Raw genomic sequence first — 19,270 nt, 5'->3', positions numbered from 1 at the left:
TCTGGGTAATTTTTCGCATTGAGCTTTCTCTTCCAAACAACAACAAATATAATGATTATGATGAATGGGGAAATTCGTCACGTGAGTTGTGACCCATTACCCCGATTCCACTTCTATTCCACTTTTTTTAACGCAAACATTGCATTTTTCTACTCAACGAAGTAAATGCCGCTAGCTTATTGTTGCTAAAAAGTTTATGAAAACTGGGTTTGAATCGGCGAAGGTACGTTCTATAAATAGTCTTCTCGACGAGTGACACGTATTGGTCTCCGTCGTATAGTTATTTCTTGGTGCATAGCGTATAGTCTTATATAGAACTCCTTTTATTTTCTTTTTTTTTTTTTAAATTTCTGTTGCCTTTTTATTGAAAGGAAGGGCGACTCCCGTGACCTACATAGTCCGGAACGATACCTGAAAAAAATTTACGGCTCCTTCCTGGCACGGTGGCTTCTATGCGGCCATGATGACGGCTATGTCATTCATCTTCCCTGTCTTGGTTAAGAGAATTTTATGCGTGTGCTTCTTTCCACCTTTTCTTTTTGTGTTGTGTGAGAGAGTAAAAGCTCAAGAATCTGTCTCGGAGTCACGAAAAATGTGAACAAGGAAGGTGTCTCGTATCAGCGCCTCAGAACAGATTCAGGGTGTTGATGCCGGGTAGGATCAACCTTACAACAACAACAACAAAAAAAAACAAAAAAAAGAGAGAGACAGAAAGAAAAAATGTAACCTACATAATGACCATAGCTGGGTAGTAATGTCATTACTGTAATGAAATTACAGTAATAAATTACCTTTTCTGGTAATTTGTAATGTAATTTAATTACATCTGGGCAGTAATTTTAATGACATTACTCATTACTTTTTACAAAAGAATCGAGTCTGTGTCCTGCGTCGGCACTTGGCAGAAAGAGAGTTGGCCAACTGGCGAGTTAAAAGAATTCCCACGCCCACAATGAATTTCCGCATGCTCAACATCATTACGATTAAGCTCGCAGTAATGACTTTGCAATGTCATTACTTTTTCGTAGTAATTGTAATGTAATTTCATTACATTTCAATTGCAGTAATGAGTAATGTAATTTAATTACATTTTAGAAGCAATTTACCCAGGTATGATAATGACCACATATTCGCGCGTAATAATGCATACCCGGTATTATGATGTGTTTGTTTATTCTTTCGGAGGGTCGGAGCAAGAGGAAAATAATTCACCTTTACTTCTTTCGAACAAGAACAAGTAATATCTCGTTTACGTTTTACCGTCATTACTAGAATGGTAAGCATTCAGTGCGAGAGAATGAAGCAAGGGTAAGCTCCTGAACTCATTAGAAAAGCCGCAAAGTACGTTTACGACCAGATCCCAAATAACGGGTCCCCGGAGGCGCGCTTAATAATTAACAGCATCGAGAATTCCCCGGACGGCGGATGAAAAATTGCAACCTCTGCGGTCGCACGCTTTTTCCTGACGTGTGTACGCCGCAGAAAAAAAAAAAAACAAATTTACGCGTGACCGTAACGAGGTTTGCGCCGCATCCCGTCAGGGGACGCACCGTAATCAGGTGATCTTTTTGTTCGCCCGCTTTGTTTTTGTTTTGTTTTTCTCAGTCGCGATGATTTGGGAGGTTACGCCGAAACGAATGGGTGTAACCACCAAAGTCAGGAAAGTGGGGGTTCCTTGACAGCAAAAACAGAGAAGCAAACAAGAAAAAGAAGAGCGGAAAATAAAAACGAACGGCACAAAAATCCGCGCGACTAATTGCTTTTCCGCCGCCCAGGTGGCGCGCGCGACGTTGGTCACGTGTCGGAAGCCATCCCTCTTCCTTTTAGTCTCGAACCAGGGGCTCGTTATGTGCAGTACCGTGGTTCCATCTGGCGGGGGAAGGAAAGGGGTGGGGGTGGGGTTTGAGAGTAGATTAGCGAGATTAGGCTTCCGTGATCTACTGGGATTATGATGAACATTCGCGCAAAATGGGTTCGAATTATTCTGTTGTGGTGGGGCTTTTGGTCGGTGTTTGGGTTTGGTTGAGAGGAAATGAATGGTTGGGTCAGGTTCTTTCTATAGGAGACTGGGAAAGGGTGTAGTAGTCCGAGCCCCCTCCAGGCGAAGGGTTGACAGGCTATGACACATCTGATGGGGGTTATGTAAGTCAATAAGTGCCAGTCTTCAGGAGAGCTCACAGCCCTATTCTCGTCAGTGTAATCGGCCTCTATTACTTTGTGTCTCGCCTGCCATTGGTCGTTACGTGGAAGAACAGAGATGAATATTATGCGCCCTCAACCAATAGTCGAGGCACTTCACTCTGCACTCTTCATGCTTTATCTCCTTTATCACGAAGATTGCAGGATCAAGAGCTCGACTGTTGGTTGAGGACGCGTGACATTCACTTCTGTTCTTCACGCCTTCTTCACGTAACGACCAGACGATGACAGGCAATACACAAAGTAATCGAGGTCGATTACTTTGACGAGAATGGGGCCCCTGGTTCCTTTCGGAAGTTATGGCCTTTGCTGGAATATGAGGTTCCCACCACCGTCAATAAGGCGGTACTATATACCATTCAATGTTCCATCACGCGCTGTGGACCACATAGATGAGCAGAGCGTTGCGAATATTGCGCTGTACACCAGTCATTTCCTTCGAATGAGATGAACTGAGTGAAATACAGTATGGACTTGCTATCACTCTAAGAAAAAAGGGTGTGAAAAGGTGCTAACTCCTATAGTTACCACCTATAGGTCAACATAGCGTCTGACAAAGGGTGTAAAAGGGTTGTAAAAGCAATTATCATATGTTCAAATTGCTACGAAAAGACGCACGCCCTCCTCGCTCACCGAATCAGAAGCGGTAACCATATCATTCGTGGCAGAGAGTGAGGTAGCAGGTAGGACCTTGCAACCTTGTAGGCACAACATATGCGACAACTATTACCTTCTAAAAGGTGTAACTGCTCCACAGTTTTTTCTAAGAGTGTATACATGAATATCAAAAATAACAAAGACGGTTAAGAGCATCAGCTGTTTACTATATACATTAAAAACAAGACTTTCGTGCAGTAGGCTGCACTTCTTCAGGTTTGAGGACCTGTTACAAGTGGTGAAGCATATATAAAAAAAACAAGTCACATGGTACAAGAGAAAAGGGTAAGGGTGAAGAGAACTACAAACGCGATTCTCTTGTACCATGTGACTTGGTTTTTTTTATATATGCTTCACCAATTGTAACAGGTCCTCAAACCTGAAGAAGTGCAGCCTACTGCACGAAAGTCTTGTTCTTAATGTATATAGTAAACAGCTGATGCTCTTCACCGTCTTTGTTATTTTTGATTCTGCATCGCCGGAAACTTGCACATTGTTTTTCTTCATTGTTTTTCTTCACGTTCTACAGTGTATACATGCACATGATAGCCCTTTTGTTTTCGTGCTTAATAATAGGGAGAGTGAGTTGAACGTACCTTTTCGTGCTGCTGCATCTGCTTCATGAGTATGCTCTTCTTCTTGTCCTTGCAGCGCTTGTTCTGGAACCAGACGCGGATGACCCGTGGCGAGAGTCCCGTCATCTCCACCAGCTGCTCCTTCATCAAAGCGTCCGGCCTCGGGTTGGCCGCGTAGCAGGTGCGTAGTGTATGCAGCTGTTTCTCGTTTAACACTGTACGCACGCGGGTCGGTTTATGTTCAGAACCGCCACTGCTCTGCTTGTGCACCTGAGGTCGGACTGAGTGACCACGCTCCCGGCTCACCATAGGCTCCGCATTGGCTACAAAAAACAAACGTCACCTTCCAGTTAGGTTCAGTCTCCGCAATATTCATTATGCGATAGAAATACACGTGCAGTAGCTCTCTCGTCCTTAACCGTGTATATCATATCATTTGGGTGCAGTGAGTTATCCAGACACCCCCCTAACTTTTTTTACCTGTGCACCCCCCGCAAGGGGGGTGCTGTTTCAGCTGTAATGACGTGTTGGTACATTCTTAAATATGAACTTCACCGCATAGCACGCTCCCAGCCAACCATCATCTCGAATGATATCGTTATTTGCCATGATTTGTAGAAAACAGTAGGCGTACGCCTTTTTTGTGACACTCATGCTGTTCATAACTGTCACAAAAAAGGCATACGCCTCCCGTTTTCTACAAATCATGGCAGATAACAATATCGTTCGTGATGATGGTTGGCTATAGGAGCGTGCTATGCGGTGAAGTTCATTTCTACGAGTGTATAGCTGTTATGACGTAACTATAATAATGATCCCCCCCCCCCCCACACACACACACGTTCTCGGCATTCTGGATAAACCACGGTTTGGGTGTATTGAAGTGCATCGCTAGCGTGGAACACAGATATGAAAACAAACAAAGAAAACTTCTACTGTGTGCATCACACGTCTTCGCATAGTGAACGTGTGCGGCGTATTAGAGGCCTTAAGACGATTGCATTCCATTCCCGCGTCCATCGAAGCGAGAAATGTTCAACCAACTCCCAGAACCAGCTTCCGTACACCACGCATCAGGCAAAACAAAAACTGGTACACCGCGATTACTGGATGGAACGACGAAACTAAAACTCGACAACATTTCCTCTTCGTTACGCAATCAGAGCGAAGCGAGATGTCAAATTTAAGGATTTCCTCCTAGAACCCATCGTCGGCAACACTGAGCAGGCTACACGGTTGCCAACAGCAGTGGGAGGGCTTCCCTCCAAATCTCTTTAAGCGCGAGCGAATTAGGCTTCTGCAACGCAAATAGAATCACTCTTTATTTGGGTTCCACCCGCAAGAGTAAATAATAGAAGCGCACTAAGGTGATTAAGGAACACTAAGGCGTTAATGAAAGCGCCTGTTTCCTCTACGCTCTCAGCGATGGAAGACAGCACCCAAATGTGGCTTGAAAAGCCTGCTTGCGTAATGGGTTCGCGTGTGCTCTGTATCAAGTTGAGAGTGTTCAGTCGAATTTCTGGTCGCGATGTGTGGTATAGGAAAGGAGTGGTGTTCGCGTAAGGTGGGAGAGAGAGAGAGAGAGAGAGAAATACATGATGACGATGAAGGTGGGAATGCGCAGGTACACTCTTAAAAATGAACTTCACCGCATAGCACGCTCTTAGCCAACCATCATCTCGAATGATATGGTTATCTGCCCTGATTTGTTGGAAACGGGGGGCGTACGCCTTTTTTGTGACAATTATGAACAACATAAGTGTCACAAAAAAGGCCTACGCCTCCAGTTTTCAACAAATCGGGGCAGATAACGATATCATTCCAAATGATGATTGGCTAGGAGCGTGCTATGCGGTGAAGTTCATTTCTAAGAGTGTACCGTCATCAGTTCGCACTGAGTTCCGACGGTCTATACTGCGAGGTGTATGTACTGTCCGAGTGATTTTTGTTTTGCGCATCGCCCCCTCAGAAACATCGCGAGTTTAAGTCTCCCGCAACCGTTGTGTGTCTATGACGTCACTCTTTCGCGGCACATCGATTCGTAGGCGTACACTCTTAGAAATGAACTTCACCGCATAGCACGCTCTTACCCCAACCATCATTTGGAATGATGTCGTTATCTGCCCTGATTTGTTGAAAACGGGAGGCGGACCCTATTTTGAACCTATTATGTACGTCATAATGACTACAAAGTAGGCTCCTCCTCCTCCCGTTTTCAACAAATCGGGGCCGAGAGCCGTTTGTCATTGCTTCCACCACAACGCTCCCAAATATCCCTCAGTCACGACCTCATCACCGGTTTGTATATAGACCCACACTCTTAAAAATGAACTTCACCGCGTAGCACGCTCCTAGCCAACCATCATCTCAAATGATATCGTTATCTGCCCTGACTTGTTGAAAATGGGAGGCGTATACGCCTCTTTTGTGACAATTATGAAGTGTCGCATAAGTGTCACAAAAAAGACGTACGCCTCCCGTTCTCAATAGACCAGGGCTGATAACGATATCATTAGAGATCATGGTTAGCTACACTCTTAAAAATGAACTTCACCACATAGCACGCTCCTAGCCAACCATCATCCCGAATGACAACGTTCTCGCCCCTGATTTGTTGAAAACGGGAGGAGGAGCCTATTTTGTGCCGTGCATAATGGCCACAAAATAGGCTCCTCCTCCCGTTTTCAACAAATCAGGGGCGAGAACGTTGTCATTCGGGACGATGGTTGGCTAGGAACGTGCTATGTGGTGAAGTTCATTTCTAGGAGTGTAGGAGCGCGCTATGTGGTTAAGTTCATTTTTACGAGCGTACGGATGCTTCTATGAGTACACACATTTGGGGACCGGTGCAGTAATACTGTAGGCGACTATACACGCCTGCAGAAAGTTATATGCTTCCGTGCACTGCATTACCCGTGCACTAGAATGTCGGGTTTCCAGAGATGCACGAATAAATCACGAGGGTAATAAGTACCAGCACCATACTGCGGTCAAAGCTCGCTTAAAATATCTCACTCAGAATATGCTTACATACCGTTAACGGTAACGGAATAATGCGTCCGTAAACTGGGGTGTCACTCCTCTTGGGAGACACAATGGGGGAGGTGGGGAGGGCCTTCAAACAGGGGGATACAGTTTGAGAAGTTCATTTTCTGCTATTTAAATGGGGAGGAGGGGACGGTTTCCGGCAGTGTGTGTATTTCCGCGGCTGTGTACACACTTTGCGAAAAACGACAGGGAGGCCTATACCGGGCAGCTGCGAAGTTAAAGGTCATTTGCGTTGGTAAAAGTGCTCGGATAATGCGCCCCATTATTAGTAGGGGATGAGCGAGGGACAGATACGGAGGCAGACCATGTGAACGCTTGGGTGGAAACAGCCGAATCTAGCTTTTTCGAGTTGAATGATTCGTAAAAATGCGAGAGGTAAAAATTTGATGCTTTTTGTTAATATTTAATTCCGGGTGAAATCGGACGATACTTGTTCATTGGGATATTTTGGGGTTCAATTCGAATTAAACTCTTGGTCACCCAGCAGACTATAGGACGGAGCATCAGTACACTTTTTATGCACTTACACGTACAAAGTACTTTGTTAAAGGTGTATTTAAATAGTACTCCGTATAAATACTTTGTGAGCGGAGTATTTAAATTCGAAATATAAATACGCTATTTAAACACCTCAAACACTGACATGCGTAGATAATTGATCAATATTACCTAAATTACACCCTTTACGAGCAATCAAGCGGACCGTTACGAAGCAATGCTCCCGAAGAAGTCAGGCAGTACGGGCAACTGTTCTGATCTCGCATACGTGTACTATAGCGTAGCCTCGTCTGTCTCCTTCTATCAGAAAAGCAGATGAACCAGCGCCGCCTGTAGGATGGCTTACCCCGTGAGAAACCGATCACGTGAGCAAACAGGGAGCCCCTTTGTTTGTTCGCGGATCGTCTTCCCTGTATGCATGCAGAAAAAGAGTCTCGCTTACCGTATCCCTCTTTTTCCCCCTCTCTTTTTTCTGTTTGCTTTGTACGACTTTCACTCGGATGTGCCTCAAAAATTCGGGGGTCCCTTTCCTCTCCACTATGTACGCAGTATACACCTTCGACAGTTACAATAAACGAAGACTATAATATCTGGGAGGAGGCTCCGGTTTCCAGAATCTTGATGACGAAGATTGGTTGATAGGTGATGAAGATCCTACATGCGGATATTTGCATTGCTCACTTTCTTTTTGGCGATGAAACTCCCCATTACTCATTTTCAAATAAAGTTGTCTGTTGCTCACTTTATTCGGCAGTCTACACTCTTAAAAATGAGTTTCACCGCATAGCACGCTCCTAGCCAACCATTATCTCGAATGTTACCGTTATCTGCCCTGATTTGTTGAAAACCGGAGGCGTACGCCTTTTTTGTGACAATTATGAACAGCATAAGTGTCACAAAAAAGGCGTACGCCTCCCGTTTTCAACAAATCAGGGCAGATAACGATATCATTCGAGATGTGTTGGCTAGGAGCGTGCTATGCGGTGAAACTCATTTTTAAGAGTGTACGCATCACTGCATTGCATGTTCTCCATATCAACACGCATACATGTATCTGTTTACACCTGTACACGGTGAATGGTTTTAACGCTGTACGTCCCGCGTGAGGTCGCGAGGGTCTCGGAGCGGACAGGGAGCGGATATCTCGCTTTTGAAATCTGTAATTTCATTATCGACGTTTGGAATGTCGTGGATGAAGTAATGAAGTAATGGTAAAATTGACACTGACCTTGACACACACTGACAAACACACTTGAACTTTTGACCTACATGTTGAACTCCAGTATCATCTCTGTTCGTCTCTGGACATCATCCTTTTGCGTTTTCATCCTCTCATCATCGGATTGAACTTTCTGTATTAAGTGTACTGGGGTATAGCCAGTTTGACTTCGTCGAAACTAACATCCCCATTTTTTTCTTTATTCACATCACATCACATCACAAAACTGACACTGACCGGAATTCAGCGTCATGCGGCTGCACATGATGGCAGCATGACAGGTGTTACCTATACGTGACCATAATTCGTATATCATTCCCAAGATTATTGAGCGTAGGCCGCATACACATGGACATTCACTGGTCTATATGAAGGCGGAATCCTACTTAATATAAAACACCTTCTAAATGTCCGCAAACGGTGAACATGTAGACAGTTACAGTAGACAGATATTCATATAAAACGGCGTTGCCCGAGGCTCTCTTTCGCTGTGAAGTGACCGTGGATAAAATGGACAATGAAGGAATATATATACGCGTTGTGAGATCAGGTATCTCCTGTCCAGATGGGGAAATTCCGGTGAAACTGGCCGGCCCTTGTGAGCTTTCTTTCTGCGCTATCGTTTTGAGCGGTACTCCACGTACACACACGACGGGTACACTTGAGAAGGTACTCCGATTGTTTGGATTCAGGGTCGTTCCGCGTAGTTGAAAAGGCTGTAATACGACGAGCGCTTTGACGAGCAGTTGTGAGACGTTTACAGTGCGGCAGATGCGATGATTGGATTGGTGACTTGAGATTTGATGCGATATCAATTACGTGTTGTTAAATTTCTGTATTGAAATACATTTCTACACTCTAAAAACAGGTGCACTCTTAAAAATGAACTTCACCGCACAGCACGCTCCTAGCCAACCAACATCTCGAATGGTATCGTTATCTGCCCTGATTTGTTGAAAACAGGAGGCGTACGCCTTTTTTTTTTTTTTTTGTGGCAATTATGTACAGCATAAGCGTCATTAAAAAAGCGGTACGCCTCCCGTTTTCAACAAATCAGGGCAGATAACGATATCATTCGAGATTACGGTTGGCTAGGAGCGTGCTATGCGGTGAAGTTCACTTTTAAGAGTGTGGTGGTGCTAATGAAAGAGCCACTCACCATCCCGAATGACATCATTCTGCCCCCTGATTGGATAAAAACGGGAGGCGTATGCCATTTATGGAACACTTATGCAGTTCCAATAAAGGCGTTCGCCTCGCGCTGTCCACAAATCGGAAGTGATATAATGGTTGGCCTTCACCGTGCTATGTGGTGAAGTTATCTTTTTAAAGTGTACTACACTCTTAGAAATGAACTTCACCGCACAGCACGCTCCTAGCCAACCATCATCTCGAATGATATCGTTATCTGCTCTGATTTGCTGAAGACGGGAGGCGTACGCCATTTTTGTGACAATTATGAACAGCATAAGTGTCACAAAAAAGGCGTACGCCTACCGTTTTGAACAAATCAGTGCACATAGCGATATCATTCGAGTAGATGGTTGGCTAGGAGCGTGCTGTGCGGTGAAGTTCATTTTTGAGAGTGTAGGTACGCTTTTAAAAATGAACTTCACAACATAGCACGCTCCTAGCCATCCATCGCCTCGAATGACAACGTTCTCGCCCCTGATTTGTTGAAAATGGGAGGAGGAACCTATTTTGTACCATTATGTCGTACACTCTAAAAACAGAGCTTCACCGCATAGCACGCTGTGCGCCAGCCATTGCCACGAATGATAGGGTTATCGCTTTTGATTCGAGGAGAGAGGGAGGCGTACGCCTTTTTGTGGCAATTACCATATATCCAAATTGCCACAAAAAGGCGTACGCCCCCCCCCTCTCTCTCTTCGAATCCGAAGCGATAATCCTATCATTCAATGCGGTGAAGTTGTGTTTTTAAGGTGTAGGAACGTGCTATGTGATCAACTTCATTTTTAAGGGTGTACACTCTTAAAAATGAACTTCACCGCATAGCACGCTTCTAGCCAACCATGATCTCGAATGATATCGTTATCTGTCCTGATTTGCTGAAAACGGGAGGTGTACGCCTTTTTGTGACAATTATGAACAGCATAAGTGTCACAAAAAGGCGTACGCCTCCCGTTTTCAACAAATCAGGACAGATAACGATATCATTCGAGATCATGGTTGGCTAGAAGCGTGCTATGCGGTGAAGTTCATTTTTAAGAGTGTAGTCCCAACGTTGCGGGTTCGAACCCCGCCGAAGACGGCTACCAGGGTATGCAAAGTGCCGCTCTTGTTAGTTGCGTTTCCAACGCAATTATTCGGCACCATGCGCGCCGTTTCTCGATAACAATTAAAGTTCTCCGTAAAAGGTGCCGATGCTTTTGCTCTGAAGTACAAAGTCTACACGGTTAATTTGACGTATGTAACGGATCGTCTTGCGTGAGACGATTTTAACGAGGTGTCAAATCACCCACGCTCACGGTACATGCAGAGTATAAAATTAACGATTCAAAAGAATGACAGGCATGGAGTAGAGAGAGAGGGAAGAAAAGGTCGGCGCCGTCGGACGTTTCTGCACGCCGAGCACGCGCTCTCGGCAGAGCGTGACGCAGTCACGTGCCCCGTAAAGCCTCCCCCCCCCCCCCTCCCCACACACACATAGAATGGAGCCCAGGTGGCGCCACTGGCCATCGAGCGCACCAATCACGTCCGCACGGGGGCTACGTTTAGATACTTTAAAGGGGACGCTGTATAGTATATGGTTTTTCAGTTTTTTTTTTTTTGTGACTTGTTTTGGCTTTGGACTAAACCAGCGGAGATGGTAGTGGTCACTGTGGTCGGAAATCCAGGTATAGCGAATAGTCTCAGAAAGGCAGAAACATGAAGGAAAGCATTTAGACGGGATATTCGAGAGTCAACTCGAATGTGTACACATATACACTCTTAAAAATGAACTTCACCGCATAGCACGCTCCTAGCCAACCATTATCTCGAATGATATCGTTATCTGCCCTGATTTGTTGAAAACAGGGGGTGTACGCCTTTTCTGTGACAATTATGAACAGCATAAGTGTCACAGAAATGGCGTACGCCCCCCGTTCTCAACAAATCAGGGCAGATAACGATATCATTCGAGATAATGGTTGGCTAGGAGCGTGCTATGCGGTGAAGTTCATTTTTAAGAGTGTAGGTATTAGTGAAGTAAAGACAGCTCATTGATCCTGTTGTCATTTTAGGGCCGTTACACTACAACGCATGAGCGAATACAGCAAACTGAAGTGATTTTATTTATTTATTTCCCTCGATTCACGGGAAATTACGGAGAGGAGTAAAGAAAAATGAAGAAAATATACATGAAATTCTCTAACGCCTTGCCAAAATTTCTTCGCATCCCGGATGACAACGAGAGAGCGGTTTCAGTCGAGTGCTGTTCGAGGTGTAATCAGTACGGCAGAAAGGAATTACTTTCTCATGAGTCTTCAGGTACCTAAGACATGATGAAGAGGAGAAAATAGCCTACACCTACGAAAAGGGTGTTATTGTATAATATACCTCGCAAAATAATAGAAGGCAGGAAATTTTCCGGCGTGTAGAAAAAAAAAGTGGGAGGGGAAACGTATTGTTTAAAGTGAGGTGAAACTGGTGTGATCGAAATGGACGGAAAGAAATCAAGAGGTTTTACAGGGCGCCAATTGTCATGGTGTGAATCCCAAATAGATGACGCATACTCCAGTCGAGGGCAAACAAGTTCAAAGGGAAGTTTCACGATAGACATTGCCTGCATTTGACTCGTAGAGTGAAGTAAAAACCTTATAGGTCTATAGAGCCGTCAATATTTCGAACGGGCTATTATTCCAGTGAGTCTCTGTTGGAAATATCGCCGGCTGCCTGCCTCAGACGGGTATACTAGCGTCTCTGCTGTGTGCTCTCTCCATCTGTCCACATCTGTCCGCCGCTCATATCGACAGTTACTTCGCGGCGCTAACCCAGAATATAAAAAGTCGAGGCCAGAACATGTGCGCTCTTGCAATGCTCTTTAGTTCCGCATCTGCCAGAATCGTTCCACTGTGATCGTTCGTTTCACGAACGACCCACTTCGAATCACGTGCCCGCTTGCTCAATTTATTTTTCAATTTCAATTTCAGTTTATTTTCCTTAACGGAGGGAGGAGGAGCAAAACGCCAGTCATGCTCAAAGCGTGGAAAAGAAATACACGTACTCACTATCGGCCCCTGCCAGTCAGTTTTTGACCTGTTTGATAATGTCTCCTATGGCTGTTCGCTCTAACCCCGTCTGTATACCTGTATATATGTGTGTTTCTTTTTCTTCTTTTTTTCTTTTTTGGAAACAGGTATATGCCCCCAAACAGGTAGCAGAGCGGAGAGGTGCCCTTATACTAGAAAGCTTCTAGTTACGACGCCATAAAAATGGCGGTGGCGCCACCGTGCGGCATGAAGCAGAAGACGGAGGAAGAATATAGCAACCGCAGACGACAAAACAAAGCGCACGAAAGAAAACACTGGCTCGTATATTTATATATTCAGGGAAGCGGGTGGCTGGAAGCGGCTTTCTTTTTCGGCCGCCAAATATTTATCTTGGCGGACGTGACGTCATCGGAAATGGAGTTTTGATAGTGGCCGGAGAAGAATAGAAATATTGGGTGGTACGTGGCCCTTATGCGGAGATATTGTCGCGCCCCCGTATCAATCAATTAAGCTCGAGAATTTTTATGTCCGCTATTCCGGAATGTCCTTAAAGGTTCGTTCTCTAGCGCACCAGTAACGTGCGAAACAATAAGTCTACAAGGACTTTTAATTCAATGAAGTTACCGCGAAAGAAAGGAAGATTTGTCACCGCAGACTGAGGCCTACACTCTAAAAACTGAACTTCACCGCATAGCATGCTCTGCGCCAACCATTGCCACGAATGATATGGTTATCGCTTCTGATTCGAAGAGAGAGGGGGGCGTACGCTTTTTTGTGTCAATTTGGATATATGATAATTGACGCAAAAAGGCGTACGCCTCCCTATAGATATAGCTACTTTATCTTTCAAGGGACGCAAAAGTTGATCGGGCAGAGCGAAAGCTCAAGGTTTGATCGGCTTTTTAAATACGGAACCACATAAATAGACAGAATGATACTGGTAACACTTCCGATTTGACCCGGTCTTTCTCTGTCTATTAACATAAATGCGTATGTCTCCAAACTAGAAGAAATCGGGAAAGAGAACATTTTCCAGGAAAAATATTCTACGTGCAGCTTATCGAATACTCTGAGAACGTGAACGATGGTTGCTGATGAAACAATGATTGTCGCTGGTTAAACTTTCAAGTTCTGCTTTTAGAGTGATGTACTCCAAGAGGACCTGGAATTTGATTATCTCTTCGCGGATTGTACACATACACCAAGTAAGATGTGCCTTATTTCCTATAACAATAAACGAAATGATGATGATGAATGGGGAAATCCGCCACCTGACGTGACCCCAATACCGACGGCATATAACAACGAGTTGACGACGGGTGAGAGATGATAGTAAGGCAGCAGCCAAATGTACCCCACGGACCCGCTGTATGGCACTTGGAGTCGGGGATCAATTTCAGTTGAACACCCTGCAGGTTTTCGAAGGGACGACCCTACCCCCTATGTAGGTTTTATTTCCTCGCTTTGTCTCGTGCTTCCAGTTGCTGTTCTAACGCCTTTCGTTAAAACTGACTTCGATCCGCGGCCGCCTCGTCCCAAATTCGCGGAGCCAGCGCCCGTTTGAGAGGGATCCTCCAACTATGAGGAATTCTTCTTGGGCGTATACTTAGCTATAGTAACTTAGTGATACGTCGATCCACGGTCGTTAATTACGCTGTCTTCACGGGCTTTGTGAGGCTTTTGTTGCGTTTGTCCTTCTACGTTTAATTGCCTCATCTACCACTACGTTACGCTTTCTTCGCTTGTCGTCGATTATTCCCCAGTAATTAATTCAACGAAAGATTTTTCTACAGACGCCATGTTTGTTGAAGGCAACAAAAACCCGTGGAACGGAAGAGAAAGACGCACCGTGGGAGTTTCCATTACCGTAATTAGGACTATTTTCTCTTCCTAACTTTGCGTGTCGAGAGCGAGATGGATCGAGTTTCCAACGGAGGAGACGCACCATTTTCGTAACTCTGTCCTTCCGCCTAGTTAAGTAGTTGGTCGCGTTATCGACGGCGTCATTGCTTCGTGTCCTGGTAGTTTCTGGTGCTGTTGGGTTGGATTGGATTGTAACAAAAAAGTGCTCTAACTTAGCGGTATAGCGGTGGAAGAAACGCAGCACTATATCCTCGAAGGATCGGAAAAGCATACAGTCTAAGGATGGTTAGAAGTATCGATACTTGTGTATCTGGACATCCGGGTGTTCATGCACCGCCACGGTCCTGGAACCAATATGCATTCAGGTTTCCTGTCGAGATATCAGTCTCTTTTGCGTTAAAAAATGAAAAGAAGCCGCATGCGAATGTCTTCAGCGTCTCCAACGCGGTCCATAGCTCTGTTGGATGACCCATTTACTTCGTACGACATTTAATTACGAGTCATAAGCACGGAGAAGCCGCTATTCGTACTGTCCGGTTTATGTCACCCTTTGCTTTCTTTTTTATTACGGCCGTTCCTTCGCAATATGTCAGTTGAGCTTACTATTATCGCACAATGTCGTGTTTTTAAAGTTATTCGCGGTGCTTACCCCAGATATGAAGATATAAAGCCCGAAACGCATGAGACGTTTTCAAGGCGTGAAAACGTCGCGCGCGCGCGCCGTGGTCTTGTACGCGCGGCGAATGTTGCTACATTCGTCGACCAGAATTTGTCGATGATGTTGTTTCCTGCGGTTTCTGCGTTCATTCATTCCAGATATGGTTGATTTAGTGCAGTGAATAATGTCTAAAAAACTTATGCGATCTACTCGTACGAACCCTTGTCTGTCGCACGGCGGCCATCGTTCTGTCCACTCCACAGAAAACGCGCCCAGACGCGCGCAAATATCTGCAGTCGACAGAGCCGGGCGCGCGCGCGAGCTGAAAACGTCGGGAAAACGCTCCATGCGTTTCGGCCTTATAGGTGCAAGGCGATAAACGCTGATTGAAACGTAAAGCGTGCATCCCTTTCCCATAAATCGTTTGACAGCTAAATATCCGCCTGGAAATATCGCGTAGAGCGAATGAGAAAAAAAAAAGCTTACCCGCCATTTGGAGACCATTGTTTGCGTTGTTTGGCGAGCCGGCGGCGTTGTTGTGGGCAGCGTTGGGGAACTTGTCGAGGACGTCGTGATCGGCGCGACAGAAGAGTCCATCTTCGCGTAGCGCGAATTCGTCTCCGGGGATGAGCTGGCGAGCGCACGCTTGGCACCGGAAGCAGTCCAGATGGTAAATGTGCTGACGGGCGCGCATCACAAAGTCCGTCCGCGAGAATCCCTGCTGGCATTTGGAACACTTTGCACCGAACAGCCTGCAAAAGACAAAAGACGTTTGTTATTCGGGACTGTTTTATCGTGTGCAAATTGCTGTCACATAAAACTCGCGTCCTTGATGTCCATCCTTGATACGTTGCTTACCGGAGTAATAAGAAAGCTAGAATATTGGCTCACAACTCCTGCGACGTGAGACTCCCTTTTTCTATGTATATAACGCGGGTTAGAAAAAGTGTCGCGTTATGCATCCAAGCCTTCTCCCAAAATAACCGTTCCTAAGATGTCGTCAATCCTTTACCCTCGCCCGCCTTAGCCCCACTCCACTGTGTTCAACTAGACTTAGTTCAAGTAGTAACCAAATTGCTTTTCATGTATATAGTGTGTGATAATTGCAACTATACCTAACGAAGAACAAGTTAAAGCTTAGTAGTATGCCACAGTATGCTTTCTCTACATGTCTTTTTTGTTATACTCCGTGCTGAGCGACGATTGGCGAGGACAAAGACCAAGGCCATTTATTTATTTGAAAGTCCTCGCAAACCGAAATATCCTTCTGGGTGGTGCACTGCGTCAAGGACATAAACATGAAAATTAGGTTTCACACGTATTGAAATTAAAAAAACACTGCACGTACGGTATAGGTAAGAATTTCACCATGCTGTTCACATGCTCACCATGGTGCCCTTTCTTGAGTCAGGGATTTATTTCCGCTATGCGGGAGCACCGATATAAATAAATAAATATCCGCAGGTCCCAATTAGACATATTCGCGGACTGATAAATGTCAGCGCCGCTATCAGAGAAAGTTTCATTGAAGACGTGCTGTATACAAGTAGTATAGTACAAGAATTATAATAGACAGGGTAGTAGCCTATACGAGGTCCACGATACTTGTATGATACATTTTCAGAATACCGCCGATTTTCAGTGGCGGGCTCGTTGGAAAATACGGTAAATATGTTGCCCATGTACCGCGTGTACACTTCGAGGTTACACTTACGAAACCCGTGAAAAGTAGCGTATGAAGGGCTACACCGCGAAGTTCAAGGCTGACGTTATTTACGTAGTATTTATTTTCAAGTGCACTACGATCGACCTCTGGCGTGCATGCTGAATACAAACATACTTGGTACACGTGTACCGGGCCAAACTTGCGACTTGAAAAGGCTGCGTTCTGGAAATCGATAAGCGGGCGAGAGCTATCCCTCAGAAGGCTGGGCGAGTCCATTCAAGAGCCTTCCCATTATGTGAATTGGCAGGGGTGCACTTTGAAAGTTAAACGGCTCTTTGTGTTCTACCTGATCTTAGTCTTGAAACCTGGCAGACGCGCTGTGCATGCAGCCGCTGCGTCATTGCCCGTGCCAACCTCGTCTGGTTCTCATCGAGGCTCAAGACCACAGTCATTCGTGTGTTTACCCAAGATTCGGTTTCTTGTCCCGTTTGCTGAACGAGGGACTTCTAAATGTGGAGCTGTCCCAGAAGCCCCTGGGTGGCTATAAGACGTATACGGCTCGAATGACGTGCCCGCATTCCTTTTTGTCTTCTTACAGTCTCCATGAGTCATCTATCGGGGTTTGAGAGCCACACTTATACTGTGTAGGGAGGGGGTAGGATATATTTATTAGAACAAAGAGAAAAAAAAAAGGGGGGAGAGGTCAGCCAAACGGGGGGGGGGGGCCTTCCTGCCCACGCATAGACACGCGCTATTATATTTGCCTCCTATCAAGATAAGTCAAGATAACATAGTTAAAAATTATATTCAGGTGACTAAATGATTTCTAAATTTAATTGCGCGATGCAAAATGCAGTAGACCCTCGCCCGTACGACCATCACTGTTCCCGCAGATTTTGGTCATGTACAGTGAATAGACCTCTTCCTGTTTGTAAACAAATCACGTCATAGTGTTCGACAGCGCCACCAATTTGGTAGACTTGAACTACACTCGAAGCTAGGGGCGAACAAGGTCGCGCCCGAAGGCCACGGTCTTGAGGGGATTACGATGGCCCCTGAAAGAGACGTGACCTTCGGTCCTACTTTTCTTTCAATAGGAGGCAGCGAACAAGTGGCCGTTCGTGGAACCCAGCTCTCCCCTTCCGATTTGTCCCGTTTTCAATCTGTCTACCAACGTCATGATGACGTCTCTCGTGTAGACGTCTGTTCTCGCTCTGGTGATCGTATACCAGAAACGTGATATACTCAGCATGGTATACGGCGACGAAGAACATACCATGTGCACCAGTGAAATCTCTGTGCGTTTCAGAAGACCGGTCTTGTACACTGCTGGACAAAAGTTCACGGAAAACGCTCCAGCGCGTTCGGGGGGGGGGGGGAATGGCAGGCTCGGCTCGCTGTTGTTGACCACGCAGAGGTGGCCGTCGTCACGACTATAGCAAAAAAAAAAGAAGACGAAGAAAAACGGATGGAGGATGAAGGGTGAAGATGGCGTAGAGGGTGCATGAGTTCGTCGGGGAGAGCAAAGGCGCACATTCCGGCGCATTCCTTCCTCAGACCGACAAGCTAGCAGCGAATGGGACCGTACTGACTTACAGTCATGCGCCTAACCCAGTCACGTGTTCGCAATTCCGTACGCTCTAATTCGCTGCAAGCGTGTCACTCTGGGGAAGGAATGCGCCGGAGTGTGTTCCGTAAACATTTGCCCAGCACTGTACATAGCGCCGCTACCATATTCGATACCTTTTTCAGTAGGTGAGTAGCGATCCGGCTCCATTTTAAAATGCTAACGGAAAAAGAATTCCCGCTACAAATACGGGTAGCTGGGGAAACAAAGCGAAATAACAGCGAAGCAGAAACGTTGTATAGTGGATGAGGCAACATAGAAACAAAAGGACCATAGAAGGGCAAACACAATCCCCACTACGCCCAGTTGATTGCTTCAATTGATACCCTTCAACTCAGGCCAAGCAGAATGTGGTTCTTGTTATTTTGTTTTGTTCTTGGTTTTGTTCTTGTTAATGTCGTTACTTATTAATCGAGCAGATTGATGTGACGATCTTCGTCAATTTCACTAACTCTCATAACCAATCCGCAATCGAATATTTAGGAATATAGTTTGCGTTATTGTGTGCACTTTTTAACTTTTTTTAGCTGACATTTTTGAAACACAAACATTTATGTATTTGCATAATATGAGCTACGAATAGTTTCCGTCATACAACTATACGGTTGCAAAACTATAGGGTGGTCCACCAACCATGATAGAAATTCATAGCCCCGGAGAGACATGGTGTCGAGGGATTTTTTTCTGCCAATAACGTTTGCCACATATTGGTAACATTTTTATTTCATTTCAATTGACGAAAAGTTAATTTTTTGAATTGAACTCCGAAATTTCCCAAGGCAATTCCTAACGTTTTCTTTGCGGAAATGGGTTCCCCGTGGTCATTTTACTCAGTATAGCACATAATACCACTCGTAATGCAATGACAATTGCCGAAATAAATTCGCCGAAAATTCGTGGAAATGAGCCCTTGGCTCCGCCTCTTTTTTGACGGCTCGAAGTTTTAGCACAAAGCTGCGAAGAAAGGAGGTTATATTGACACGCCACACGAGGGCGAAAGGGTTACTATGAATTTCTATCGTGGTTGGTGGACCACCCTGTATAGT

General features: G+C 45.3%; 2 protein-coding genes across 2 annotated transcripts in view; one reads left to right on the top strand and one right to left on the bottom strand.

Moving 5' to 3' along the window:
* LOC135389067 (S phase cyclin A-associated protein in the endoplasmic reticulum-like) overlaps window positions 1–3,608 on the top strand; it is a 158,171-nt gene extending 154,563 nt beyond the window's left edge. The window contains exon 30 of the transcript XR_010421566.1: window positions 3,508–3,608. The gene's annotated coding sequence lies outside the window, so the exon portion shown is untranslated. The remainder of the gene's footprint in view (window positions 1–3,507) is intronic.
* LOC135389069 (insulin gene enhancer protein ISL-1-like) overlaps window positions 1–19,270 on the bottom strand; it is an 82,191-nt gene that overhangs the window by 23,433 nt on the left and 39,488 nt on the right. Inside the window, exons 3-4 of the mRNA XM_064619034.1 lie at window positions 15,418–15,683; window positions 3,453–3,754 (exon numbers count right to left, since the gene is read on the bottom strand). Coding sequence (XP_064475104.1) covers window positions 3,453–3,754; window positions 15,418–15,683 — 568 coding nt within the window. The remainder of the gene's footprint in view (window positions 1–3,452; window positions 3,755–15,417; window positions 15,684–19,270) is intronic.

Source organism: Ornithodoros turicata, chromosome 3, assembly GCF_037126465.1.
Source record: "Ornithodoros turicata isolate Travis chromosome 3, ASM3712646v1, whole genome shotgun sequence".
Lineage (NCBI taxonomy): Eukaryota > Metazoa > Arthropoda > Arachnida > Ixodida > Argasidae > Ornithodoros > Ornithodoros turicata.
The sequence above is the reverse complement of the archived record's forward strand: the minus strand, read 5'-3'. Positions and strand labels throughout refer to the sequence as shown.